The following is a 25,253-nucleotide window of genomic DNA, read 5'->3' as shown; positions in this document are numbered from 1 at the left end:
AATTTTATCTTATGAAAGCGTTTTATTCCACTGGCACATCATTTTATTTATTTACAAAAATGTTTAAAAACAAGTAAAATGATCTGACTGTGGAATAAAACACAAGATATAATTACTCAAAATAAGGGAGATAATTGCATAATCTCCTCAGAGCCGTCCAGACTGAAGAGATACAATTACATAAAAATAGTAAAAATGTCTAGAAATACATAGAATAATCTAATAATGCATCATCAATGATGAGGAATATTAGCTGTTTGTATGTTTGTAAGATGTTTGCACTTTTTAAGATATAATTCTTTCAGTGTAAATCAGTGTGAACTGCACCCAGATCAGCATGTGAGGATTAATGGTCACTGCACCGTATGCAGGACTGATCTACTTTAATTCGGTGATGAACTGGAACTAAAGCTCTTATTTGATGCAGCGTTTACAGCAGTGTTTAATAGTGCTGCAGAAATCCTGAATAAACATAATTCATGTCATAATAACACATAATAAAGCCTCTAGAGCAGCTCCAGCCGTCTACAGTGTGACTCTGAGTGATGATGCTGGTCTGAATGTAAACTCTACATATTAATATAATGGAGGTGTTAAAATGGGACAAGCGCGTTTGTCCACTGTAAGTAATCAACAGTCAGCTGTGATATTTATTATAATACCTCATATTTGGACGGTGAGGATAAAAGTGTGTGTGGGGGAGGGGGGGCGCTTTGGGTGTTCCAGGAGAAACTTTACACAGATATTATTATATACAGTATAATATCAGAGTGTCAGACTGTGGACTGTATATACAGTGGTGAGGATGAACAGTGTAAACAGTCTGAGTGAACAAACATGAAGGTACCAAAGTGTTTTTACTACAATGAAACTGGTGCTGCAGTCTCACTTCACTCGTCACGATCACCATATTTTAGCTGACAGTGAAACGCTGTGCAAATAACAGCAACTTCACTGTCTTTTTTAAAAGAGACACTTAAATCATATCAAAGTACAGTCATAATGCGGCGGATTAGCTGTCTCGCTTCCTAGCTGTCGATACGTCGCAGCAACAGAAACAGCTCAAATAAACAAACATGACTCAGTGCTGCCCTCTACAGGTGACAGGGCACCAAATCAGGAACTGCTGCTGCTGTTGACTCGTCTCAGGATGCTTTCACACCTACATTGTAAAATTATTTGTCTAATTTAGATGAAATTAATCATAAAATATCATTGATAATTCTTTCCGTTGTGATGCTCATTTCCAACAACTTACACAGCCATTTGCAAAACTCTGCACCCCAGGTCAGTTTACATGTTGTTGTTTATTGTCTGAGTGTAAATAAGTTACACATCTACAGACACACTTCTACACACTTTAATACACAATTACTGTTTATTTACTCAATTTAACACATCGGGAATCAAATAAAACATTAAATGTGGCCTGTGCAATAGTTACAGCACTCTCCACAGCTTGTTTTATTTTTTCAAATAAATAGAAATTGTGCATTACAATTAGCATAAAAGTGCCATATTAAGTGTGTTTTCTGTAGATGTGTAAGTTATTTATACTAAGAAAATCAACAACAACACTGACCATCAGCTGTGTGATGAAAAAAGAGAGAAAGATGTTTTAGAATAAAACCCTTCACATATTTACTTCAGTCAGACTGATGAAAACCAATAGACCCAATTAAATTCTGTTTTTGTGATGAACGCGTATGATTATGATTATGAAAGCTATCATCTTTGCAAAATGACTATGATTATGGTGATGATGTAATAACTGACAGGCCTGATCGCGGTGTTAGTTTTGTGGGTGTGGCTTACAGAGAGTAATGTACACTACAATGGGTGTGAGAGTGAATGTAGGCATGTCGTATCATCCGGTGTTATTGGAGGCTAGACTGCTTGGGCAGCTTTGGGGCCAGGAGCAGATCGTCCCCCTGGGGCCCGGGGCCCTTCATGGCCATGCTCGCCCCCACCACGGCCGGGTAGCTCCGATTGCGCCTTATGCCTTCATTCAGGGGGGTAAAAGGCGACCCCGCCCTCCTCAGGCCACCCAGAGGTCCCAAAATGGGGCCAGGCCTTGTGACGGCTGCCCCGGAGGTCCCTGGGCTGGCCAGGCCGAGCCTCCTCAGCTTATCCACCAGGTTGAGGTTGTAGACGCTGACATCCGTCTGGCTCTCGCAGTCTCTGGCTTGAGTGCCGGTCGCCCCCGCCACCTCCTTCAGGATGGACCGCGCTGGCTTGGAGGCCAGGAAGTTCTCGTAGGAGGGGCTTTTGAAGGAGAAGGCCGCGGAGGGGTTCTCATCCATGGAGGAGGTGTGAGGGCTGGGGCTTCGGCGGCTGGGCGAGTTGGGAGGCGTAGTGGGTCTCTGGGGGTCTGGAGGGGGCTGGGGCAGGACAGAGGTGGAGAAAAGGACCCCCCCTCCGCTGACCCTGTCCCAGCTCTGGGGCTGGTAGACGGCCGCAGATATCCCCCGCTCCTGCAGGAGACGCACCAACCCCAGAGACGTGCTGAAGGTCTTGGTGGAGTCCCGCAGGTTGGTGAAGGACTGAGACTGGGACAGACTCAAGCGGCGTGGCGTGCAGGGTGTGGCTGCCGGGGTGGAGCGAAGACTGGATGACATCACGCAGGAGGAGGTGGGGGCGGGGTTTAGACTGGAAACAGAGGAAGAGAAAAGCAAGGGAGAAGAAAGAGTGAAGATCAAATAACAATCAAACACACTGAAAATAATCTCTGGCTCCTGTCAATCACCCGATCTTCACAACTGATCTTTTTATCATTGTTGTCATGTATTTTATGTTTTTTTAGCATTTTATTATTTTATCATTACTATTATTGTTCCAGTATTGTTTTCATCTTTTTGTCTTTCCCCACTCAGGTGTTCTATTTATTTATTTTATTATTAAACTGCTTAATAATTCTATTTGATTTGATTCCCAGCAGTGTTTCTCTAAGGGAAGGTCCAGCTTTCTGTCAGTGGTGGTATCATCAGGTACAGTTGGACCGTCACAAATACTAAACACATCAAACACATACTCTAACCCTAAACATGCAAATATAAAAACAAAGAGATAATTTGTAGCTAAAAGTACAAACTTCAATAAATCACAATATATTTGGTCAATCTTTACCCATGTATGGTGATTAAGTCATATTTAGCCTCGTAGCTGCAGTGCTTAAACCAAAGAAGAGAACTTTAGACGCCAAACACGTCTCAGCTGACTGCACTTAGGGTCAACTGAGAAATCTGTCCTTTAAACACGTCTCCAGTCTGAGAGCGAGAGAGGAGTGGTCACTCACCTGGGAGTGACTCTGGTCAGCTCGTCTGAAGGGTGGAGGATCCTGCAGGTGGTGAAAGTGTAGATGGAGCTGGTGTGGGCCATGCACTTACCTGGATAGTACACTGAAAACACAACCAATTAGATTTCACGACTAACTCTTATAAACCGCCTCACAGTCACATCTCACTCTGTGACTGATTTATACACATCTGACTGAGCATAAAGTTATTATTCATAATTAATCTCAATAAGCTGAACTTCACCAAGCCATGGAGCTCATTAAAGGGGAATTTCACCAAGATTTAATCGTTTATAATTATATCGTTTAGACATAAACAGAGTCCTTCAGAGTGGTTTGGTGTGAAACTTACCGAGCCAGAACTGTTCACAGTGGTGGTGATAGGAACCAGACGTCCACCTCTAAAAGCTCCCTCACATAAAGTTCCTACATGAAATGGTTATGAATTCACTGCCTGATGACTGAGACACTGTTTTATGATAGTTTAGAGAACTTAAACTCCATTCATGGTGGAGGGATACATGCAGGGCGCTGTGAGGCAAAATAGTCCCCAAAGAAAACTTATTATTTCAGATTTTCCACTATTTTCCATCATCAACATTCCATATAAACTCAGAAGACTCGTGTAGGTTCACTGGTGGTTTTGGATAGTAAATAAAATGCCTATATTTGTGTTGTAGTCATGGCGACCCCTGGTTCCTATCACTACCACTGTAAAAACATCTGAACCATTTCACACCAAACCACTCTGAATCTCTCTGTTTACATCTCACACACTGAATTATGGAGGAATTGTGAAAAATCGGTGGAATTTCCCTATAACACATGGCTAAGGTTGCTAAGCAGCATAACAGTCAAGGATTGTTTAATAACCTGTACAATGTTTTTAATAACTTGGCGCATCAAATCAACCAATCAGCTTTCAGTTTAATGTTGGTACTGCAGTTTCCTGTCTCTCTCTCCCTCTCTCTCTCTCTCTTTCTCCCTCTGTTTCTCTCTCTGTCTCTTTCTCGCCTTCATTAGTCACACAGCCTCACCTGGCAGCTCCGCGGGGGCGTGGCCTGTGCTCAGGCAGGGGGAGGGGGAAGCGGAGGAGGCGTGGCTGAGGCCAGGAGGCACGTTGGGATTGGCCGCGGTTGTGGTGGGAAGGTTCTGGAAGTACTGCTCTCCCGGCTCGTCCTCCTCGTAGTCGGCATAGTGATACACCTCCTCCAGATCCAGCTCCAGAGGACGGAACCCTTTAGGAACCACACCGGGACGGGCATCCAGAATCCCCCCCAGATTAGGCTGAGCCAACTGCTGCCAGTGCTGCAGAGTCGCAGAACCTGAGAGAAAGAAAGAAAGAAAGAAAGAAAGAGAGAGAGAGAGAGAGAGACAGAGAGAGAGAGAGAGAGAGAGAGAGAGAGAGAGAAAAAGAACAGGCAGAGTATATAAAGAGAGTATAGAGAGAAAGGATACAGAAAGTGAGAGAGGATTGTAATAGGTTATTACATTATTATAAGATGTATTGTGTGGTTAAAGTGTGGAACTAAACCCAAACACGCTGATCTTTAAACTCCTGAACAGATGAGAAGCAGAAAGGAAGATCAAAGGAATGAGGACAGTGAATAATGGAGTAAATGACAGAAAGACTTTATTGAAGATGAAAATAAAAAATGAGTCATACAGAATAAATGAAATATTAATGTAAAATAATCAGATGGAAAAGAGAGAAACACAAATGAAAATGGGACGTTTGTAAGATGTTTAATTTATTCCACTGAATAATGGAGTAAACAATGTCACTGAAGATGAAAATAAACACACACATGTAATATGCAGTTACAGGTTAATATGAACAGAAGGAAAGATGATGTCACTGTGACTAGAGGACAGAAAGGAGGCGGAGTCAGATCAGTGCCTTCGGTCTGCCAGCAGGTGGCAGCAAACAAACTACACAACACCTTCAGGAACCACCAACACACACATTAACAGGAGAAAATATCATCATACAGAATATTTATACACACAATACCTCAATTATTACAACTGCAGAAACGACCCTAAACTGAATCTATCAGAACATCAGAGATCCACTCTGGAGATCCACTCTGGAGATCCCCCAGCTCCAGTCCTGCAGGTACAGTGATCTCCTCACACACACCTTCTCCATCACTGTGCTCAGGGCGATTTTCAGTGCAGAGCTCTATCAGCGTAGTGTTTTTAAGGTGGAGATAGGCAGGGGACGCTGTGCACTCTTTTATTTGTGTTGTATAATATTAAGGTCATCTGGAGTTCAACTAAGAGACGTCTGGCGTCCACGGCTCCACAAAAAATCAACATCTGGTTTATTTCATTGCTGCTGTTAACAACAAAATTTGGCACAGCGGAACTCTTGAGGTCTGCTGCCGCTGGCGCTAGCGGCTCTGCTGAAAACTATAAAATATCTAGTTTGTCGTCATCTTCTACTCAAACACGTGAACCATGTTTCCAACAGCAGGACTGAGCATCATCACCGTAACATAACCAGGAACTGCTGAACGTGACATACTGATTTTATCAGGTTCGTCAAAAAATTTAACAAGAAACATTAAATCAAATGGTGTCTGTCACAATTCCTAGATTAAACACGTTAATCTATTTATATATATACACTTAGAATCTACATTCTCACTGAATCAGATTAGTGATTGGTTTGCAGTGTGAATCATAAACAGGCTTTATATAAAACTGTATTCAGCAGATTCACTACAAGGTGGAGCTGTTAGCACTTATATTCATCACTAAAAGAGAGGAAACCCACACCAGCAGGATCTCACTAATGAGCATACATCTGTAATAACACATTTCATATCAAATTAAAATGTTTATTGTTACATATTGAGTAAATGTGAAGTAAAAGGTTTTGTTTAACTTAATCTGATCTGAACAGCTCAGCAGACAGCTAACAGGCTAACGCTACTCTAATAATATCACGCTTCAATAAAGGAGTTATGTAAAAGTACAACACAGAAAGTAAATAATATGCTATCTGAATTAGTGTTGCACTGATACTGATGCCGTATTGGTATCAGTGCTAATACTGTCGCTTAAACGCAGCGCTGATGTGTTCACACCACAGGTTTATCTGAATACTGCTCAGCTCTGTTTTTAACTATTTTACACTATAGAGATATTTTACATTTACATATATTGTTGAACATGGTTTTCATTACTAATTATATAATAACAGATACTTTATATATAAGCGTGTATAATATATAACTTAAGCGTAATATAATATACACAATACAACACGTAAAAAATGCCATCTAGTTAAGTGTGTTTTATTTTTATTTGTGATGAACACAGATTTAACCAAAATAAAATATTTAAAAACGTAATTGTATAAAGGACAGTTTAGTTAGGTTAGATAGAGTTAGTATCAGTATCATATATCATATATTTAGGATCAGGTATCAATATCGGGAAGGAAGAAGTGGTATCGGTGCATCTCTAACCTGAATGTCTGTTACAGCTTCAAATGCTTCAAACGTCCGAGTTCCAGCAGAGCTGACCATAACGTTAAACTCAGAACGGTCTGTGAACGCCACCGCTAGCCGCTAATTCCCAAAGAGGCGCTAGCAGAGATTAGCATTACGGCAGTCGTGTCTCAGGGCTACTCAGAATTAAACACTGCTGCATATCAACATGAGCAGCTGATGATACTGACAGTCACAGCAGCAATAAAAATGACCTTAAAAACGCTCCAACCTGAATTAGCCGATTCCTGCAGTGCGATACTGCATGTTTTAAACTGTCCTGCTGTTTTTACAGTAAAACAGATACTGATTACACACATTTAAATGAATTTATGCATTTTTATTTATTTATTTATATATGATTTATTTTCAAAGGATTCTTTTTAACTTTTTTAGTAAAGTATTCTGGAAATTTTGACAGGCTTTGCTACTGTGCTGTTATATTAAACCTGTTTTTATTGCTTATCCTGTTAAAAAACACAGATGGGTTACTTAATTAATTACCAAATAACTGCTAGTTAATTACTCAATTACAGTAATCAGTAGTGACGTCCCTAATGAAGGTGTCAGATTAAAATCACTGAGCTCCTACTGTGCGTTAATGCATCTCTGTAATATAAACAGGCCTGTAAACACATCAGTAACAGTATCAGCTGCTAATTTGATCAAAAAGTAAATAAATCTATATTTTTATATTTGTATCTCCAGTGTTTGCTGATCCCCAATGTGCTTTATTTCAATTCATGATCTAAAATCTAACCCCAACCCTACAGTTAACACCAGTTTTATTACTTTATTGGCCTGAAAGTGAAATCAACATTAGTTATTATTATATTATTATTATTTATTATCATTATCATTATCATTATCATTATTATTAATGTGTGTTTCCTATTGAAAACATGCTTCAGTGAGGTTTGTAAACTGTGACTGATGCTTTGGCTGGTCTGACAGAAGCCTTGGTAACTATGTGAGTGTGCAGCACTATGGTAACTGTAACCAGGGGCGTGGCTCCCTGAAGTAGGAGTGTTTGCGGGGGTGCATGAGCGACCAGAACGAGTTAAAGAGCATCATGGAGGGGGGGCGGTGCTTAGGGCGACGCTGAGGCGACGGCCAGCGCCGCAACTTTCGGTCACCTTCCAGAGGCTTGACGATCTGGAGCTTGTCGGGCAGGTAGGGTCGGCTGGCCCACGAGCCCAGTGACATGATGCTTTCGCTGGGCACCAGACCAGAGCGGTGGGCTCCATCCTGCAGCCCCGGGGGGTCTCGCTGACGCCTCTCTCGCTCCTCCTCAAAGAAACGGCGCTCACTCAGACAGTTCTGCCTCCGCAGAGAGAGACGCCGCAGAGCCAGCTTCAGATCCTCGGAACAGGAGCGCTTCTCAGAGACGTCCACGCTAACACACACACACACACACACACACACACACACACACACACACACACAGACACACACACACAGACACACATACACACACACACACACACACACACACACAGACACACACACACACACACACACACACACATACACACACACACACACACACACAGACACACATACACACACACACACACACACACACAGACACACACACAGACACACACACACACACAGACACAGACGCACACAGACACACACACACACAGACGCACACATACACACACACAGACACACACACACAGAGACAGACACAGACACACAGACACACCCACACACACACACACACACACACAGACGCACACATACACACACACAGACACACACACACAGAGACAGACACAGACACACAGACACACCCACACACACACACACACACAGACGCACACATACACACACACAGACACACACACACAGAGACAGACACAGACACACACAGACACACACACAGACACACATACACACACACAGACACACACACACACAGACACATACACACACAGAGACAGACACACACACATACAGACACAGACACACACACACAGAGACAGACACAGACACACACACAGACACACACATACACACACAGACACACCCACACACACACACACACCCACACACAGACACACCCACACACACACACACACACACACACACAATCACAAACACACAGTGAGGTTAGTGTCAGTAGCCACAGCTACACACATTTAATTAGTTAAGCATGGTTCATTATTAAACGGTTTCGTTACTGAGCATTTAAGACCTTTAACTGTAGTCTGAATGGGTGGGGTTAAACAGCTGAAGGCTGAACGGGCGGGGCTAAACTGCTGTAGTCTGAATGGGTGGGGCTAAACTGCTGTAGGCTGAATGGGTGGGGTTAAACTGCTGTAGCCTGAACGGGTGGGGCTAAACTGCTGTAGTCTGAATGGGTGGGGCTAAACTGCTGTAGTCTGAATGGGTGGGGCTAAACTGCTGTAGGCTGAATGGGTGGGGCTAAACTGCTGTAGCCTGAACGGGCGGGGCTAAACTGCTGTAGTCTGAATGGTGGGGCTAAACTGCTGAAGGCTGAACGGGCAGGGCTAAACTGCTGTTGGCTGAATGGGTGGGGCTAAACTGCTGTAGGCTGAATGGGTGGGGCTAAACTGCTGTAGTCTGAATGGGTAGGGCTAAACTGCTGTAGTCTGAATGAGTGGGGCTAAACTGCTGTAGTCTGAACGGGCGGGGCTAAACTGCTGTAGTCTGAATGGGTGGGGCTAAACTGCTGTAGTCTGAATGGGTGGGGCTAAACTGCTGTAGGCTGAATGGGTGGGGCTAAACTGCTGTAGGCTGAATGGGCGGGGCTACACTGCTGTAGGCTAAATGGGTGGGGCTAAACTGCAGAATATCAAAGTGTCCATCAGCAGATGATCTACAGTCTCTAACTGAACACCAGCGAGGTGGAGCTACAGGAGAGGGGTTTCTGATAAAGTGGCCGGTGCCTGTAGATGAGCTATCAAAGGCTGATTAAAGGTATTATATACATTCAGCACTTCAACTTTAAGCCCCACCCACCTGCGGTCTGTTGACTCCGCCTCTAATAACATGCTCTGAGCACGATTGTCGAGAGTAGGTGTGTTTCCATTGCTGTCAGAGAGGGCGGAGCTTAGGGAGGAGAGTGTCTGATTGGACCCTGGGATGTTAGCTGAAGGAGGCGGAGCCGATGGGCGCTGCCTCACTGATTGGTTAATGTTCTTAACCATCTCAAACGCGCGTTTATGATGGACCCTGCAAAAAACACACATACAGAAAAAACACAAGGTCAGTGTATAACCTGTTATATCACTGACCGTCTGCGGAACTCTAAAGTCCCGCCTCCCTTAGTTACTGTCGCTACGTCTGTCAAACTTCTGATAGCATCTTTAACATGTGAGCTAACAGCTTAAAAAGCTCAGCAGCAGAAAGGAAAATGCAGAAGCTCAGAGAACATTTAAAACCACAGTTTAAAAACAAACTGGCTTTACTGGATGTTCAGTGCCGACACGCCTGTTTGAGAACTGATAAAATATGAATGTAGGTCGATTTTAAGGGAACAAAATCCATGTTTACAGTAATTAAAGCAGGGAAACGGTTTAGCCACTTACTATAAATGCGAGGAGGAGGTTTTAGGGACGGAAGCTGTCCCTTCAGGTGAGCTAATGCTAAAGCTAACACTGAAGCTAGTCAGAGCCAGTCAGCTGCTGAGGAGGACAACCAGAGAATTTCTGCTCAAGAATTTGCTGTTTTATTGGAACGAGCAGAGTAACGGTGAGGATGGTGGGACGGTCACCTCCAGACATAGAGCTTAGCCACAATATTTATCTTCACACAGAATGTTTTACTCAGTAACGCGATCTGTGTGTTTAATCTGACTGATTCAGCACCAGAACTGTCAGCAGCTAAGCTAAATAAAGCTAATTTGGTTAGACATCATAGTGAAATGATTTTTAGTAAATGCAGAAACTCAGATAAAGTCCAGAGCATGATAACAGTGTTTGAGCTGTTAGTCTGTTAAACTTCAGGAACGAAATAAAGCAGCTTGTCCTCCAGAGGATCAGACAGAGTGAGTCGGTTTACACGCTCCACCATTTCTCACTCTTATAATCTCACTCTTATAATCTCACTCTGATAATCTCACTCTGATAATCTCTCCCTGATAATTTTACTCTAATACTCTAATGACTGATTAACTGCCGCAGACGTTCTCACTCTGAGGAGGTCTTCCTACACTTGGTGGAGGAACGTTTAGAGATGGCTGTGATTGGCTGAGAGGCGTGTCAATCATTCTTCTGCAAACAGTCAGTTTTTCATTTACTTTCATGAAACTTTCCTTTTTGTATTTCATAAAATATCTTCTGTCCTAGAACGTTCAGCTCTCCTGATTCAGAGACTTCAGAAATGAAAATGAGAGATGGTCAGAGAGGGCGTTCACAATAAACAGAGAACAGAGTGATTAAAGCAGCAGAGAAGAGCAGAGCTGAGATAGACAAATAAATAAATAAATAAATAAATAAATAAATAAAACCTATATACTTTTGCTCGTCAAGTTCGGGATACTCCTGACTCAGCTCCTTCCTCATCGTTCCCTCAATCTCAGCAGCCAGAGAGTCCTAACACACACACACACACGCACACACACACACACACACACAGGTATTAGTATGTAAATAATAACCATATATAATATATGGATGTGTGTCTAATAGAGCTGTATATAATAATTCATACTAACTTGAATACTGGAGAGTTACGTTGTTATTCATTTCTCTATTTAATATTCAGAAGCTTTTTAAGCCACAAAAACTGGAGGCTAAAATAAATCGTTCTTGTATTTTATTTTTCCCAACTTAGAATATTTGTGTGGATTTATGTACAACAGAAATTAATTTTCTTTAAATCTGACAATGAAACAGTCTGTTTCTGTGATTTTAGACTGAACTGTCTCCATATGTGACTCATAAATGCTGTCAAAGTGATAGAAGTGATTATGTCACAGTGTCTCCCCTCTGCACCTGCACTGTTCTGCAGTGGGTCACTCCAGCTCCCCCCTCTGGAGAGTCAGAGCAGCACAAATTGAGCTGCAGCTTGGTTTCAGCTTGACTGCTAATACCCTATTGCTGACTACTGGATCTATGTTGCGGTAATGAACATACTTAAAATTTAGGTTAATTGTGAAATAAATACTAATTTTTGTTTTTAAAGTGCCATAGAATGGAGAACTGTATTTAATTGGCACAGCCGAACTGAGTTCAGTACGTGGAACTGACACACCGTGAACCTCAAACACTGCTGTCTCCTTCTTCACATACAAACCCTACATTTGTAAAAAAGGCAGTAAACAGGCAGATTCCAGAACCCTAAACTGTTACGTAACAGTCTTGACTCATTAATGTACACACATCCAAAATTTACATGCCCCAGCCAACGTTCTAGACCAGCGAAACAACAGAGCAGCAGCAATGAAAAAGTCAGACTGTGTGCAGAAACGCAGCTCCAGGCTGTGAAGGAACGTCGGCTCTTTTCATTCCCTTCACAAGAACCGAACTGTCAGTGGCTGATGACCATCTTTAATCCAGGCTGAGGGGCTTCCTGTTCACAGCTTCTTAGTCGAATGTTCTGTTCCACCCTAAATGTTACAGCTTGTACAGGTGCCAGAATGTAACTGCAGTGCCATTTAAGGCAGAACAGAAAATCCTCAAACCAAACTGGAGAACAGGAACTTTAGCTCCCACATCTCTAACAGGATCCCGACAGCTTTAACTCAGAGCTGTTAGTTTCTCTGCTCATTTCAGACAGTTTCTCAAAGCTCAGACAGCATCGAGCAGCTCCGCTCAGCGTTTGACCCTGAAGAGACGCAGTTCCACCTTTATTAGCATCACAACCCCAACAGCAGCCTGTAAGCAGCCCTGCTGAGAGACTTTATCAGCTTTCTGATGAAGCAGATGATCCTAAACTGAGAGCTTCATAGTGAGAACAGCTTTAATTTACTGTGTTTTTGTCGAGACAGCTAGTGTAGCTAACGTTAGCAACTAGCGAGCTCAGAGTAACTAGCATAGCTAACTAAACAGTATGAGGACCAGCTGATTTACACGGAGGGTCAGTTTATTTTCCTGCCTGTGTTTGTTTCCACATGTAGCTTCTGTGTGAGACATTGCACTGCCTCACTGTAAACCAGCCAATCAGAGCAGAGCTCATCATTATTCATGAGCCCCCAAAAAAGGGGAAACAGCTCGTTTTATTCTAGGGCCAAATCACAGGGCTGTAAACGGGCGTGTAAAACCACATATGGACATTTTCACCCTGATCAAAGTCACAGAGACACCAGAGAACAACCTTAAATACTGAATTAATGTGTTCTGAGGCTCCTTTAAGGGTGATTCCGAGGACGATTGTTCTGTTACTCATTTGAAAAACACTAACGTGTATTCAAAGTGTGTAAAACGCTGGTCGGTCCTGAGATTCTAAACCAAACACACCGTGTGCAGCTTGCGCTCATGTGTATCTGTGTTTACCATAGGAAACAGTCCGAGGGGGTGGTAGCGTCGAGGCGTTCCTGCAGATACGCTCCTGTTCCGCAGGTTCTTCAGCTCCTCCTGAGCTTCATGCAGCATCTCGATGCACTCTGAGTATTTCTCCTCCAGCTCCTGGAGCTTCAAACAGAATGACAGATATTATCTACATTTCAAACGTGACATATTGTTTCATCAACATTCACTGGAGAACAGATTTAATGAGCACGGAAAAGAAAAAATATCATAAAACATTTTTGATTGTTTTTTGGATCAGACGAATTCCTCGATTTCCGCAAAACACCCACAGAACCCTAATCTGGACCTGTGATTGGTCAGGATGCTCACAGCATGCAGTAGAAACACTGTGATTGGTCAGAGGGCTCATTTGCATAGTGCAGCTTTTTGTGATATCAGTATTAAAAATGCCAATATAGCAATAATGATTAACAAGCACAATACTGTCCAACCCAAGTTGGAGAGTCACAGAGAGCCGTATAAATATGAATGTTATATTAACACTCAGCAGTTTGAAAGTAAAACACAGAACACAGAAATATGATAACAGCGCTGATCAGCCCTCTCTGATCACACCACACTGGAAACACGACGCTTTGGTCCAACAGCGTTTACTCACTGAAAACATCGTCCAGCTTTCATATGGAGAACCTTAAAGAAGGTTCTCATTCACTTTACTGCTGGACCTTCATCCAGGGAGTGACCAGCTGAACAAACAAATAAAGGAAACTTTACAGCTTGATTGCTCTGTCATGTTTGCTGGGTTAGCTTTCGCTTGGTCGTTAGCTTCTCTGACTTGAACACACAGAACACAAGAGCAAGACTAACCTAATTAGAAAGAAAAAACGGTTAAGGTTCCCCTTTAAGTCAGTCTGTACTCTGTGAGAGACTTAGTGGTCTGCTGTGTGACATTAAAGCCTGAGCTGACCCAACTGGTGCTATTAAAACCCAAACCCGCTCGCAGGCACAAACAGAGATGGATTATCTTAGAGTTTTACAGGCTTTAGTTTGTTGCAAAGAGCTCGAGTTGATAGACAGTAAATGAACTGTAGGTACAAAAAAGTTTACTACCAGGCCTTTTTGAGGAACTGCTCATCATATCATTCACACAGCTGTGAAATGTAACTGAGTTGATTATGTTCTGTTAATGAACCCGTCTGTGTTGCCTTAAACCAGCTCACAGATTAACCTACTGGACAGCACTGCTTAATATACTAAACTGTAATTAAAAGTAAAACGTCACACACACTCTTAAAGCTCTCCTACTTCAGAGTTAGATCTTTAAATACAGGTCAGAGTGAGACAGAACCGAAACCTGCCCTGCAGAACTAAAACTGCACTCTAATCTGAAAGCTGAGCGTTTACTCTGACTGAACTGGACTGAAGAAGAACTCGCTGCAGTTGTTGCTAAAGAGACGGCGTGTTATTCCTCCTGATTTCAGAGCACATCCTGTACGTAACCAGATTACAGTGTTCCTGATTTAGATGGTTCTCCTTCAGAGAGATTTCTTATTCCATCTATGATGAACAGTTAACTAACAGTTAAGTAAGAGCGGCTTTGCAGTATGCATATTAGCCCTGTTGGGCTCGGCTCAGTGTGGTCAGCCCAGGTCAGACCAGCAGAACCGTTCTGAGTGTGGTACCTCGGCTGTGAGCTGCCGCTGGGCATCTTTAGCTGCTCCGAGATGCTGAGATAGCTCCTCGTTCTCCACCGCGTACTGAAAATAACACATTTCATTAGTGTAACTCGTCCTTTGGGTGATTTCTCTCTCTCTCTGTTTATAGAGACACTCACAGTTTTGGCTTTTTTCTGTAAGTCAACGATCTGAGAGAGTAAATGTGTGATTTCCTCCTGCTGCCGAGAGGCGTCCTCAGTCTTTCTGGCCAGCTCCTCTGCTATGGTGGAGATCTGGAGACTGGACTGCCCTGGAGAGAGAGACAGAGAGAAAGAGAGAGTTATAGTAAGACCAAAGAAACAGCATGTACACTGTATGCCCAAAAGTATTTAGACGGCCCCTTTAAGTCCATGTATAATGTTTGCGTACTTTAACTCTTTATCCCTTAAACAATTAAACAGTTTGATTTTGTTACTGTGCCTTTCAGACTTATATAGGTAAATGAGCTCTGTTCTGATTGGCTGCTCTGCATTGTGCCTCTTTCAAAAAAACGTCCAGACTGAAACATTCCTTATAACATCAATCTGAATGGGCAGGGCTAAACTGCTGTAGGGTGGACACAGTGTTTTGTATTGTTGTATTGTTGTATTTAAACTAAAGTTTAACTGTTTAACTCACTGAGCTCCTGAACACAGTCGTTCACCAGCTGCTGCTCTTTCTCCTCGTACGTCTCCGTCTCCGACTTCAGATGACTGGCCTGCACACAGATCACAGTTATAAGTTTGGAGCAATGAAACACGATCAGCGCTGGAGTTCTGTGGCCTTCAGAACTGGAACTTTAAAAAGATTTCATATTACAGTTCAGGGTGGTGCAGTGGGTAGCGCTGTCGCCTCACAGTAAGAAGGGCCTGGGTTCGATTCCTGGCCGGACGACCCGGGTCCTTTCTGTGTGGAGTTTGCATGTTCTGCCTGTGTCTGCGTGGGTTTCCTCCGGTACTCCGGTTTCCTCCCACAGTCCAAAAACATGCAGTCAGGCCAATTGGACGTGCTACATTGCCCCTAGGTGTGAATGTGTGTGTGAATGTGTATGTCTGTCTATCTGCCCTGTGATGGACTGCCGACCTGTCCAGGGTGTATCCTGCCTTCCGCCCAATGATAGCTGGGATAGGCTCCAGCACCCCACCACGACCAAGAAGGATAAGTGATTTAGATGACGTGTGTGTGTGTGTGTATTACAGTTCATGTCATACTCACAGGACACGTCACTCTGCCGCGGTCAGCATTTTTACTGTGTTTTTTAAGACTATTACTGTTACTACTATAATCAACACTGAATATTTTTATAGCTTATATAATTTTGTATACTTTTATAATTTATATAGAAATATCACTGCAGTCATTTATATTTGCTCAATCCTACTGTCCACTGTTTACTGTCCACTGTTCACTGTTTGGTCTGTATCCTGTATTTAATAGTAGTACTTTATTTAATGTATTCATTTCATCCATTCTATTCATAGTGTTTTAAAGGTGAATTCCACCAATTTCCCAAAACTTTGTAATTAAGCAGTTAAGATGTAAACAGAGCGGTTCAGAGAGGTTTGGTGTGAAACGCTCTGTTCTAGAGAAACTTACCGAGTCAGAATCGTTTACAGTGGTGGTGATAGGAACCAGATGTCCACCTCTAAAAGCTCCCTCACAGAAAGGAAAATGGTTATGAATTCACTGCCTGATGACTGAGACACTGTTTTATGATAGTTTAGAGAACTTAAACTCCATTCATGGTGGAGGGATACATGCAGGGTGCAGTGAGACAAAATTTTCCACTATTTTCCATCATCAACATTCCATATAAACTCAGAAGACTCGTGTAGGTTCACTGGTGGTTTTGGATAGTAAATAAAATGTCTATATCTGTCTTGTAGTCATGGTGACCCCTGGTTCCTATCACCACCACTGTAAAGACATCTGAACCATTTCACAGCAAACTACTCTGAACCACTTTACATCTCACACACTGAATTATGGAGGAATTTAGGAAAGATAACTGGAATTCTTTTTTAAATATAACATGTAATAGACAGAGAGAGAGAGAGAGAGACAGAGAGAGAGAGTCTAGGTGTGCAGGTCTCTCCAAGGCTGAGGGCTTCTCTCTCTGCTCCTCTGTCCTCTCTTCTGACCCAAACTCTGAGTTTCTTCACCTTTTAACCATCATCTGTTCGGACTGTTCTTTTTATTCACCAATACTGACGAAACTGTGGTTAAACTTATTAAACTGCAATTAAACTGATTAAACTGTGATTAAACTGATTAAACTGTGATTAAACTGTGATTAAACTGACTAAACTGATTAAACTGTGATTAAACTGACTAAACTGTGATTAAACTGATAAAACTGGAATTAAACTGATTAAACTCTGATTAACCTGATTAAACTGTGATTAACTGCGATTAAACTGTGATTAAACTATGATTAAACTGATTAAATTGTGATTGAACTGTGATTCAACTGATTAAATAGTGATTGAACTGTGATTCAACTGTGATTAAACTGCAATTAAACTGATTAAATGGATTAAACTGCAATTAAACTGTGATTAAACTAAGTAAACTGCAATTAAACTGATTAAACTGTGATTAAACTGACTAAACTGTGATTAAACTGATTAAACTGTGATTAAACTGCAATTAAACTGATTAAACTATGATTAAACTGTGATTAAACTGTGATTAAACTGCAATTAAACTGATTAAACGGACTAAACTGTGATTAAACAGATTAATCTGATTAAACTGACTAAACTGTGATGAAACTGATTAAACTGTGATTAAACTGATTAAACTGTGATTGAACTGATTAAAATGTGATTCAACTGTGATTAAACTGATTAAATGGATTAAACTGCAATTAAACTGATTAAACTATAATTAAACTGTGAACAAACTGTGATTAAACTGACTAAAGTGTGAGTAAACTGATTAAACTGCAATTAAACTGATTAAATTCTGATTAAACTGCAATTAAACGGATTAAACTATGATTAAACTATGATTAAACTGTGATTAAACTGATTAAACTGCAATTAAACTGGTTAAACTGTGATTAAACTGTGATTAAACTGTGATTAAATTGTGATTAAACTGATTAAACTGTGATTCAACTGCAATTAAACTGATTAAACTATGATTAAACTGTGATTAAACTTTGATTAAACTGACTAAACTGTGATTAAACTGACTAAACTGCAATTAAACTATGATTAAACTGTGATTAACCTGATTAAACTGTGATTAAACTATAAGCAAACTGATTAAACTGCGATTAAACTGATTAAACTATGATTCAACTGTGATTCAACTGTGATTAAACTGAGTAAACTGCAATTAAACAGATTAAACTGATTAAACTGACTAAACTGTGATTAAACTGATTGAACTGTGATTAAACTGTGATTAAACTATGATTAAAATGTGACTAACCTGATTAGACTGCGATTAAACTGACTAAACTGTGATTAAACTGTGATTCAACTGTGAATAAATTGTGATTAAACTGATTAAATGGATTAAACTGCAATTAAACTGATTAGACTGTGATTAAACTGCGATTAAACTGACTAAACTGTGATTAAACTGATTAAACTGCAATTAAACTGACTAAAAAGTGATTAAACTGATTACACGGATTAAACGGATTAAACTGATTAAACTGTGATTTAACTGATTAAACTGTGATTAAACTGATTAAATTGTTATTAAACTGTGATTAAACTGATTAAACTGTGATTAACCTGATTAAACTGCGATTAAACTGACTAAACTGTGATTAAACTGATTAAACTGCAATTAAACTGACTAAACTGTGATTAAACTGATTAAACTGATTAAACGGACTAAACTGTGATTAAACAGATTAAACTGTGATTAATCTGATTAAACTGACTAAACTGTGATGAAACTGATTAAACGGTGATTAAACTGATTAAACTGTGATTGAACTGATTAAAATGTGATTCAACTGTGATTAAACTGATTAAATGGATTAAACTACAATTAAACTGATTAAACTATAATTAAACTGTGAATAAACTGTGATTAAACTGACTAAAGTGTGAGTAAACTGATTAAACTGCAATTAAACTGATTAAATTCTGATTAAACTGCAATTAAACGGATTAAACTATGATTAAACTATGATTAAACTGTGATTAAACTGATTAAACTGCAATTAAACTGGTTAAACTGTGATTCAACTGTGATTCAACTGTGATTAAATTGTGATTAAACTGATTAAACTGTGATTCAACTGCAATTAAACTGATTAAACTATGATTAAACTGTGATTAAACTTGGATTAAACTGACTAAACTGTGATTAAACTGATTCAACTGCGATTAAACTGATTAACCTGACTAAACTGTGATTAAACTGACTAAACTGCAATTAAACTATGATTAAACTGTGATTAACCTGATTAAACTGTGATTAAACTATAAGCAAACTGATTAAACTGCGATTAAACTGATTAAACTATGATTCAACTGTGATTCAACTGTGATTAAACTGAGTAAACTGCAATTAAACAGATTAAACTGATTAAACTGACTAAACTGTGATTAAACTGATTGAACTGTGATTAAACTGTGATTAAACTATGATTAAAATGTGACTAACCTGATTAGACTGCGATTAAACTGACTAAACTGTGATTAAACTGTGATTCAACTGTGAATAAATTGTGATTAAACTGATTAAATGGATTAAACTGCAATTAAACTGATTAGACTGTGATTAAACTGCGATTAAACTGACTAAACTGCGATTAAACTGATTAAACTATGATTCAACTGTGATTCAACTGTGATTAAACTGAGTAAACTGCAATTAAACAGATTAAACTGATTAAACTGACTAAACTGTGATTAAACTGATTGAACTGTGATTAAACTGTGATTAAACTATGATTAAAATGTGACTAACCTGATTAGACTGCGATTAAACTGACTAAACTGTGATTAAACTGTGATTCAACTGTGAATAAATTGTGATTAAACTGATTAAATGGATTAAACTGCAATTAAACTGATTAGACTGTGATTAAACTGCGATTAAACTGACTAAACTGTGATTAAACTGATTAAACTGCAATTAAACTGACTAAAAAGTGATTAAACTGATTACACGGATTAAACGGATTAAATTGATTAAACTGTGATTTAACTGATTAAACTGTGATTAAACTGATTAAATTGTTATTAAACTGTGATTAAACTGATTAAACTGTGATTAACCTGATTAAACTGCGATTAAACTGACTAAACTGTGATTAAACTGATTAAACTGCAATTAAACTGACTAAACTGTGATTAAACTGATTAAACTGATTAAACTGTGATTTAACTGATTAAACTGTGATTAAACTGATTAAATTGTTATTAAACTGTGATTAAACTGATTAAACTGTGATTAACCTGATTAAACTGTGATTAAACTGACTGAACTGTGATTAAACTGACTAAACTGTGATAAAACTGATTAAACTATGATTAAACTATGATTAAACTGTGATGAACCTGATTAAACTGTGACTAAACTGTGATTAAACTGATAAAACTGTGATTAAACTGATTAAACTGTGATTAAGCTGCGATTAAACTGTGATTAATCTGCAATTAAACTGATTAAACTATCATTAAATTGTGATTAAACTGTGATTAAACTGACTAAACTGTGATTAAACTGATTACATTGTGATTAAACTGTGATTCAACTGTGATTAAACTGATTAAATCGATTAAACTGCAATTAAACTGTGATTCAACTGATTAAACTGTGATTAACCTGATTAAACTGTGATTAAACTGACTAAACTGTGATCACACTAAATAAACTGTGATTAAACTGCGATTAAACTGACTAAACTGTGATTAAACTGATTAAACTGCAATTAAACTGACTAAACTGTGATTAAACTGATTAAACTGTGATTAAACTGATTAAACTGTGATTAAACTGCGATTAAACTGATTAAACTATGATTAAATTGTGATTAAACTGACTAAACTGTTATTAAACTGTGATTCAGCTGTGATTAAACTGTGATTAAACTGATTAAACTGCAATTAAATTGTGATTCAACTTTGATTATACTGTGATTAAACTGTGACTAAACTGATTAAACTGTGATTAAACTGATTAAACTGTGATTAAACTGATTAAACCAATTAAACTCTGATTAAACTGATTAAACTGTGATGAAACTGTGATGAAACTGATTAAACTGTGATTAAACTGATTAAACTGATTAAACTGCGAGTCTCAAGTGTCTCTGTGAGTGGTTTTGTGTTTGAACCTCTGATCTGAGCGAGATGTTCTCCTCCTCCAGGTCTCTCAGCTTCCTCTGCAGGAAGTCCAGTGAAGATCCGCTGGAGATCGTCCCCACTACCCTGCTCCTCTGACCCCTGACCCAAGAACAACACATACCAACACGTTACCATGGAAACACACAACTTATACAGTATTCAGTACCGCAGTACTGATTTACTAATTACTAAACAGTATTCAGTATCACAGTACTGATTTACTAATTACTAATACAGTACTCATTACTGCAGTACTAATTTACTAATGACTAATACAGTATTCAGTACCGCAGTACTGATTTACTAATGACTAATACAGTATTCAGTATTACAGTACTGATTTACTAATGACTAATACAGTATTCAGTATTGCAGTACTGATTTACTAATGACTAATACAGTATTCAATATTACAGTACTCATTTACTAATGACTAATACAGTATTTAGTACTGCAGTACCGATTTACTAATGACTAATACAGTATTCAGTATTACAGTACCGATTTACTAATGACTGTGTTCAGTACTGCAGTACTGATTTACTAATGACTAATACAGTATTCAGTATTACAGTACCGATTTACTAATGACTGTGTTCAGTACTGCAGTACTGATTTACTAATGACTAATACAGTATTCAGTATTACAGTACCGATTTACTAATGACTAATACAGTATTCAGTATTGCAGTACCGATTTACTAATGACTGTGTTCAGTACTGCAGTACTGATTTACTAATGACTAATACAGTATTCAGTATTACAGTACCGATTTACTAATGACTAATAGAGTGTTCAGTACTGCAGTACTGATTCACTAATGACTAATAGTGTTCAATACTGCAGTACTGATTCACTAATGACTAATAGAGTGTTCAGTACCGCAGTACTGATTCACTAATGACTAATAGAGTGTTCAGTACTGCAGTACTGATTCACTAATGACTAATAGAGTGTTCAGTACTGCAGTACTGATTTACTAATGACTAATAGAGTGTTCAGTACTGCAGTACTGATTCACTAATGACTAATAGAGTTTTCAGTACTGCAGTACTGATTTACTAATGACTAATAGAGTGTTCAGTACCGCAGTACTGATTCACTAATGACTAATAGAGTGTTCAGTACTGCAGTACTGATTTACTAATGACTAATAGAGTGTTCAGTACTGCAGTACTGATTCACTAATGACTAATAGTTTTTTAAAATAAATGGACGTCTGGTGAGGGAGTGAACTGACGAGGACGATGGAGACACTGCCTCCTCCTCACTCTCCTCTGCAGCGTTAGTGTAGAACTGCAGAAGCTCATCTTTCAGATTTAACTCATGATGGAGCTGAGCCACCTGAGAGAGAGCGAGAGAGAGAGAGAGAGAGAGAGAGAGAGAGAGAGAGAGAGAGAGAGAGAAACTGTCATTAGATTTACTCTATATAATTACTAAAATAATATTAAAGTTAGTTGAGATGCACCAGTCAGTCAGTCAGTCAGACAGTCAGTCAGTCAGTCAGAGCTCAGCTAATATATCAGTGCTCAATCGATCAGTTTCCTCTCTAAGCTCCGCCCCTCTTACAGTAACAGCATCCACAAAGCTGCTTCTTACAGTCATGCACAGAGTACGTATTTAAAAGGCGGGGTCAAAAGGCAACATGTGGGCTGGGCTTAAAGTGATGATGTAGCAAAAAGTCTAATTTATACAGCTCCGCCCCCCCAGTGCATGTTCAATACTATACTATACCACACTATACCATACTGTACTGTCATATTCCTTACTATACAATACTATACTGTTTCATATTATACTATAACACACCACAATGGACCATACTGTACTGCATAATACTATATCATACCACACTATACCATACTATATTGTATCATATCATACTATACTATATCACACTAAACTGTATCATAATATACTATATCATTGCAAACTATACCATACCATACTATACAGTATCATACTATACTACATACTAAGCAATATCATACTATACTTAATTATACTTAATTATACCACAATACACTATGCTATACTGTACTATACTATATTATGCCATACTATACTACACTACACTAATGATTATACTTGTAACGATGGTGCTCTATTTTTGACGTAATATTTCATATATGTTTAGGACGCAGGCTTGAATTCCACTTCAGGGAACTGTGGATTCTGATTGGTCAGCCTTTCTCACCTCCTCTCTGATGGCTCCCACTTGTTCTTCCAGGTACTCGTTCTGCTCGGACAAGGCCCGGTTCCTCTTCAGGAGAGACTGGCCAATCCGGGCTGCCAGCTCCAGGTCTCGCTCTTTCTGCACAGTGAAAGATTCGCTCAGTCCTGTGATCTTTACTGACACAGATACACTCACTGCTGTTTTTCACTCAGCACACTAAACCTGCCGCTACCTAGGTTAAAAAAAGACCCTAAAATAGAAGTTTGGATTTATTTAACGCTTTTTGGTCTCAGCGTAGCTCCATATGTGTTACTTCATAGTTTTGATATCTTCACTGTTATTCTAAAATGTGAAAAAGAGTAAAAATAAGGAAAACTGTCTATGAGTAGAGGTGTCCAGACTTCTCAATGCTGCTAAAGCTGCTTGGCTTTTTATAAAAAGCTGTGCATCTCAGAGTGAATGAATGCCAGACTGGCTGCTCACCTCCTCCAGAAGTCTGGTGACGGCATCAATGTCATTGTAGGTCTTAGTCATCTGGCCCACTCGTTCAGCACATAGCACTGAAGGTCAAGCACAGACATGTACAGAAGAACAGAGGGTTAAAATGAAGCTCTTTACTCTCAGGAGGAAATATGCAACATTCTCAAGGCTGCACATGTAATTCCAGCCTTGAGAAGATACAGCGCCATATCAGGAGACCGTTCTGGTTGTTATGAACACATTTCTAACACAAAATCAGTTTTTTAGCGAGTTGGGTGCTGTAGAAAGTTGGCCTGCGTGAACAGACACTGACCGTTCCCCGGCTGACCTTACATTATCCTCCTAACACCAACATCCCTGCTCAATCAGGCAAGATCACCCCGGCAACCGCTGCCATGACAACTTCAGTGACTGGCGACTGCATCCACAGTCAGCCAGAATCAGATCAGCTCACTGCAGTGTTTCATCAACACACACTCAGAAACTCAGAACAGCCTCACAGAGCCATGTTTTCTGACTACAGCTCTGAATTATTTACTACATATTTCACTGACACTACAAGTAAATATGTTTAAACAATGTGAGGTCAGATGTACAGATTATTTATGGCTCTTTAACGGATCTGCTGTGAACGTAGGTGTGAAGCTGCTGGAACGTTTGGTTCAAGGACACTCAGTGTAATAGGAACATTTTCACTGCAACACCTGGCCTGAAGAAAATCATGCACTGAATTTAACTTGGTTTAAATCAGATCTCTATGGTTTAAAATGTCTACATCATTTCCACATTAATAAAAGTATTACATGAACACAGTTTAATCTTTCAGTTTATTTTTTTGGCAGTAATATTACTTTTTTTCTGATTATGATACTGAAACCTTCAGTATTGTCTGATACTGAAATATAGGAATATAAAAAATTTGCCAATAAATCTTGTTTACTGTAGACAGATGATTCTGCTGAACTGGTTTAAAGTCAGAGCTGAAAAACATTTTAGACTTTTAACTGATCTTGGACTTTAGACTAAAACCTCTAAACCTTAATTATGTTTATTATATTAAAACTAATGATTGAACATTCCAAAACAATCATAACTCTACCAAACGTTACCAAATGTGTCAGTGGTGTCTGTTTCAGTGACAATTTCAGCTCATTTTGAGCTCAGAAACTCAGCCAGTACAGACCAGCAAACACAGCTTTGAACAGCTGTTCACACAGAAAATCATCATATTTTACATTAAAACACTAAAAAGTGCTGAACTGCAGAAAATATGCCGATTCTTAATGTTCCACACTGATTTTCAGACTTTGGGACACATTTACTTCAAAACAATGGGATCTA

General features: G+C 39.5%; 1 protein-coding gene across 1 annotated transcript in view; it reads right to left on the bottom strand.

The window, feature by feature from the left end:
- Positions 1-1,443: 1,443 nt before the first annotated feature.
- Positions 1,444-25,253, bottom strand: part of trak1b (trafficking protein, kinesin binding 1b) — a 44,053-nt gene continuing 20,243 nt past the window's right edge. The window contains exons 3-16 of the mRNA XM_036590220.1: positions 23,916-23,992; positions 23,454-23,570; positions 22,497-22,600; positions 21,246-21,354; positions 15,572-15,650; positions 15,073-15,203; positions 14,921-14,995; positions 13,263-13,400; positions 11,284-11,360; positions 9,787-9,999; positions 7,932-8,191; positions 4,333-4,620; positions 3,296-3,398; positions 1,444-2,649 (exon numbers count right to left, since the gene is read on the bottom strand). Of these exons, the coding sequence (XP_036446113.1) occupies positions 1,878-2,649; positions 3,296-3,398; positions 4,333-4,620; positions 7,932-8,191; positions 9,787-9,999; positions 11,284-11,360; positions 13,263-13,400; positions 14,921-14,995; positions 15,073-15,203; positions 15,572-15,650; positions 21,246-21,354; positions 22,497-22,600; positions 23,454-23,570; positions 23,916-23,966 (2,517 nt within the window). The 5' untranslated portion in view covers positions 23,967-23,992 and the 3' untranslated portion in view covers positions 1,444-1,877. The remainder of the gene's footprint in view (positions 2,650-3,295; positions 3,399-4,332; positions 4,621-7,931; positions 8,192-9,786; positions 10,000-11,283; positions 11,361-13,262; positions 13,401-14,920; positions 14,996-15,072; positions 15,204-15,571; positions 15,651-21,245; positions 21,355-22,496; positions 22,601-23,453; positions 23,571-23,915; positions 23,993-25,253) is intronic.

Source organism: Colossoma macropomum, unplaced genomic scaffold (assembly GCF_904425465.1).
Source record: "Colossoma macropomum unplaced genomic scaffold, Colossoma_macropomum, whole genome shotgun sequence".
Lineage (NCBI taxonomy): Eukaryota > Metazoa > Chordata > Actinopteri > Characiformes > Serrasalmidae > Colossoma > Colossoma macropomum.
Note: the sequence above shows the minus strand (reverse complement) of the source record. Positions and strands in the feature narration are given on the sequence as shown.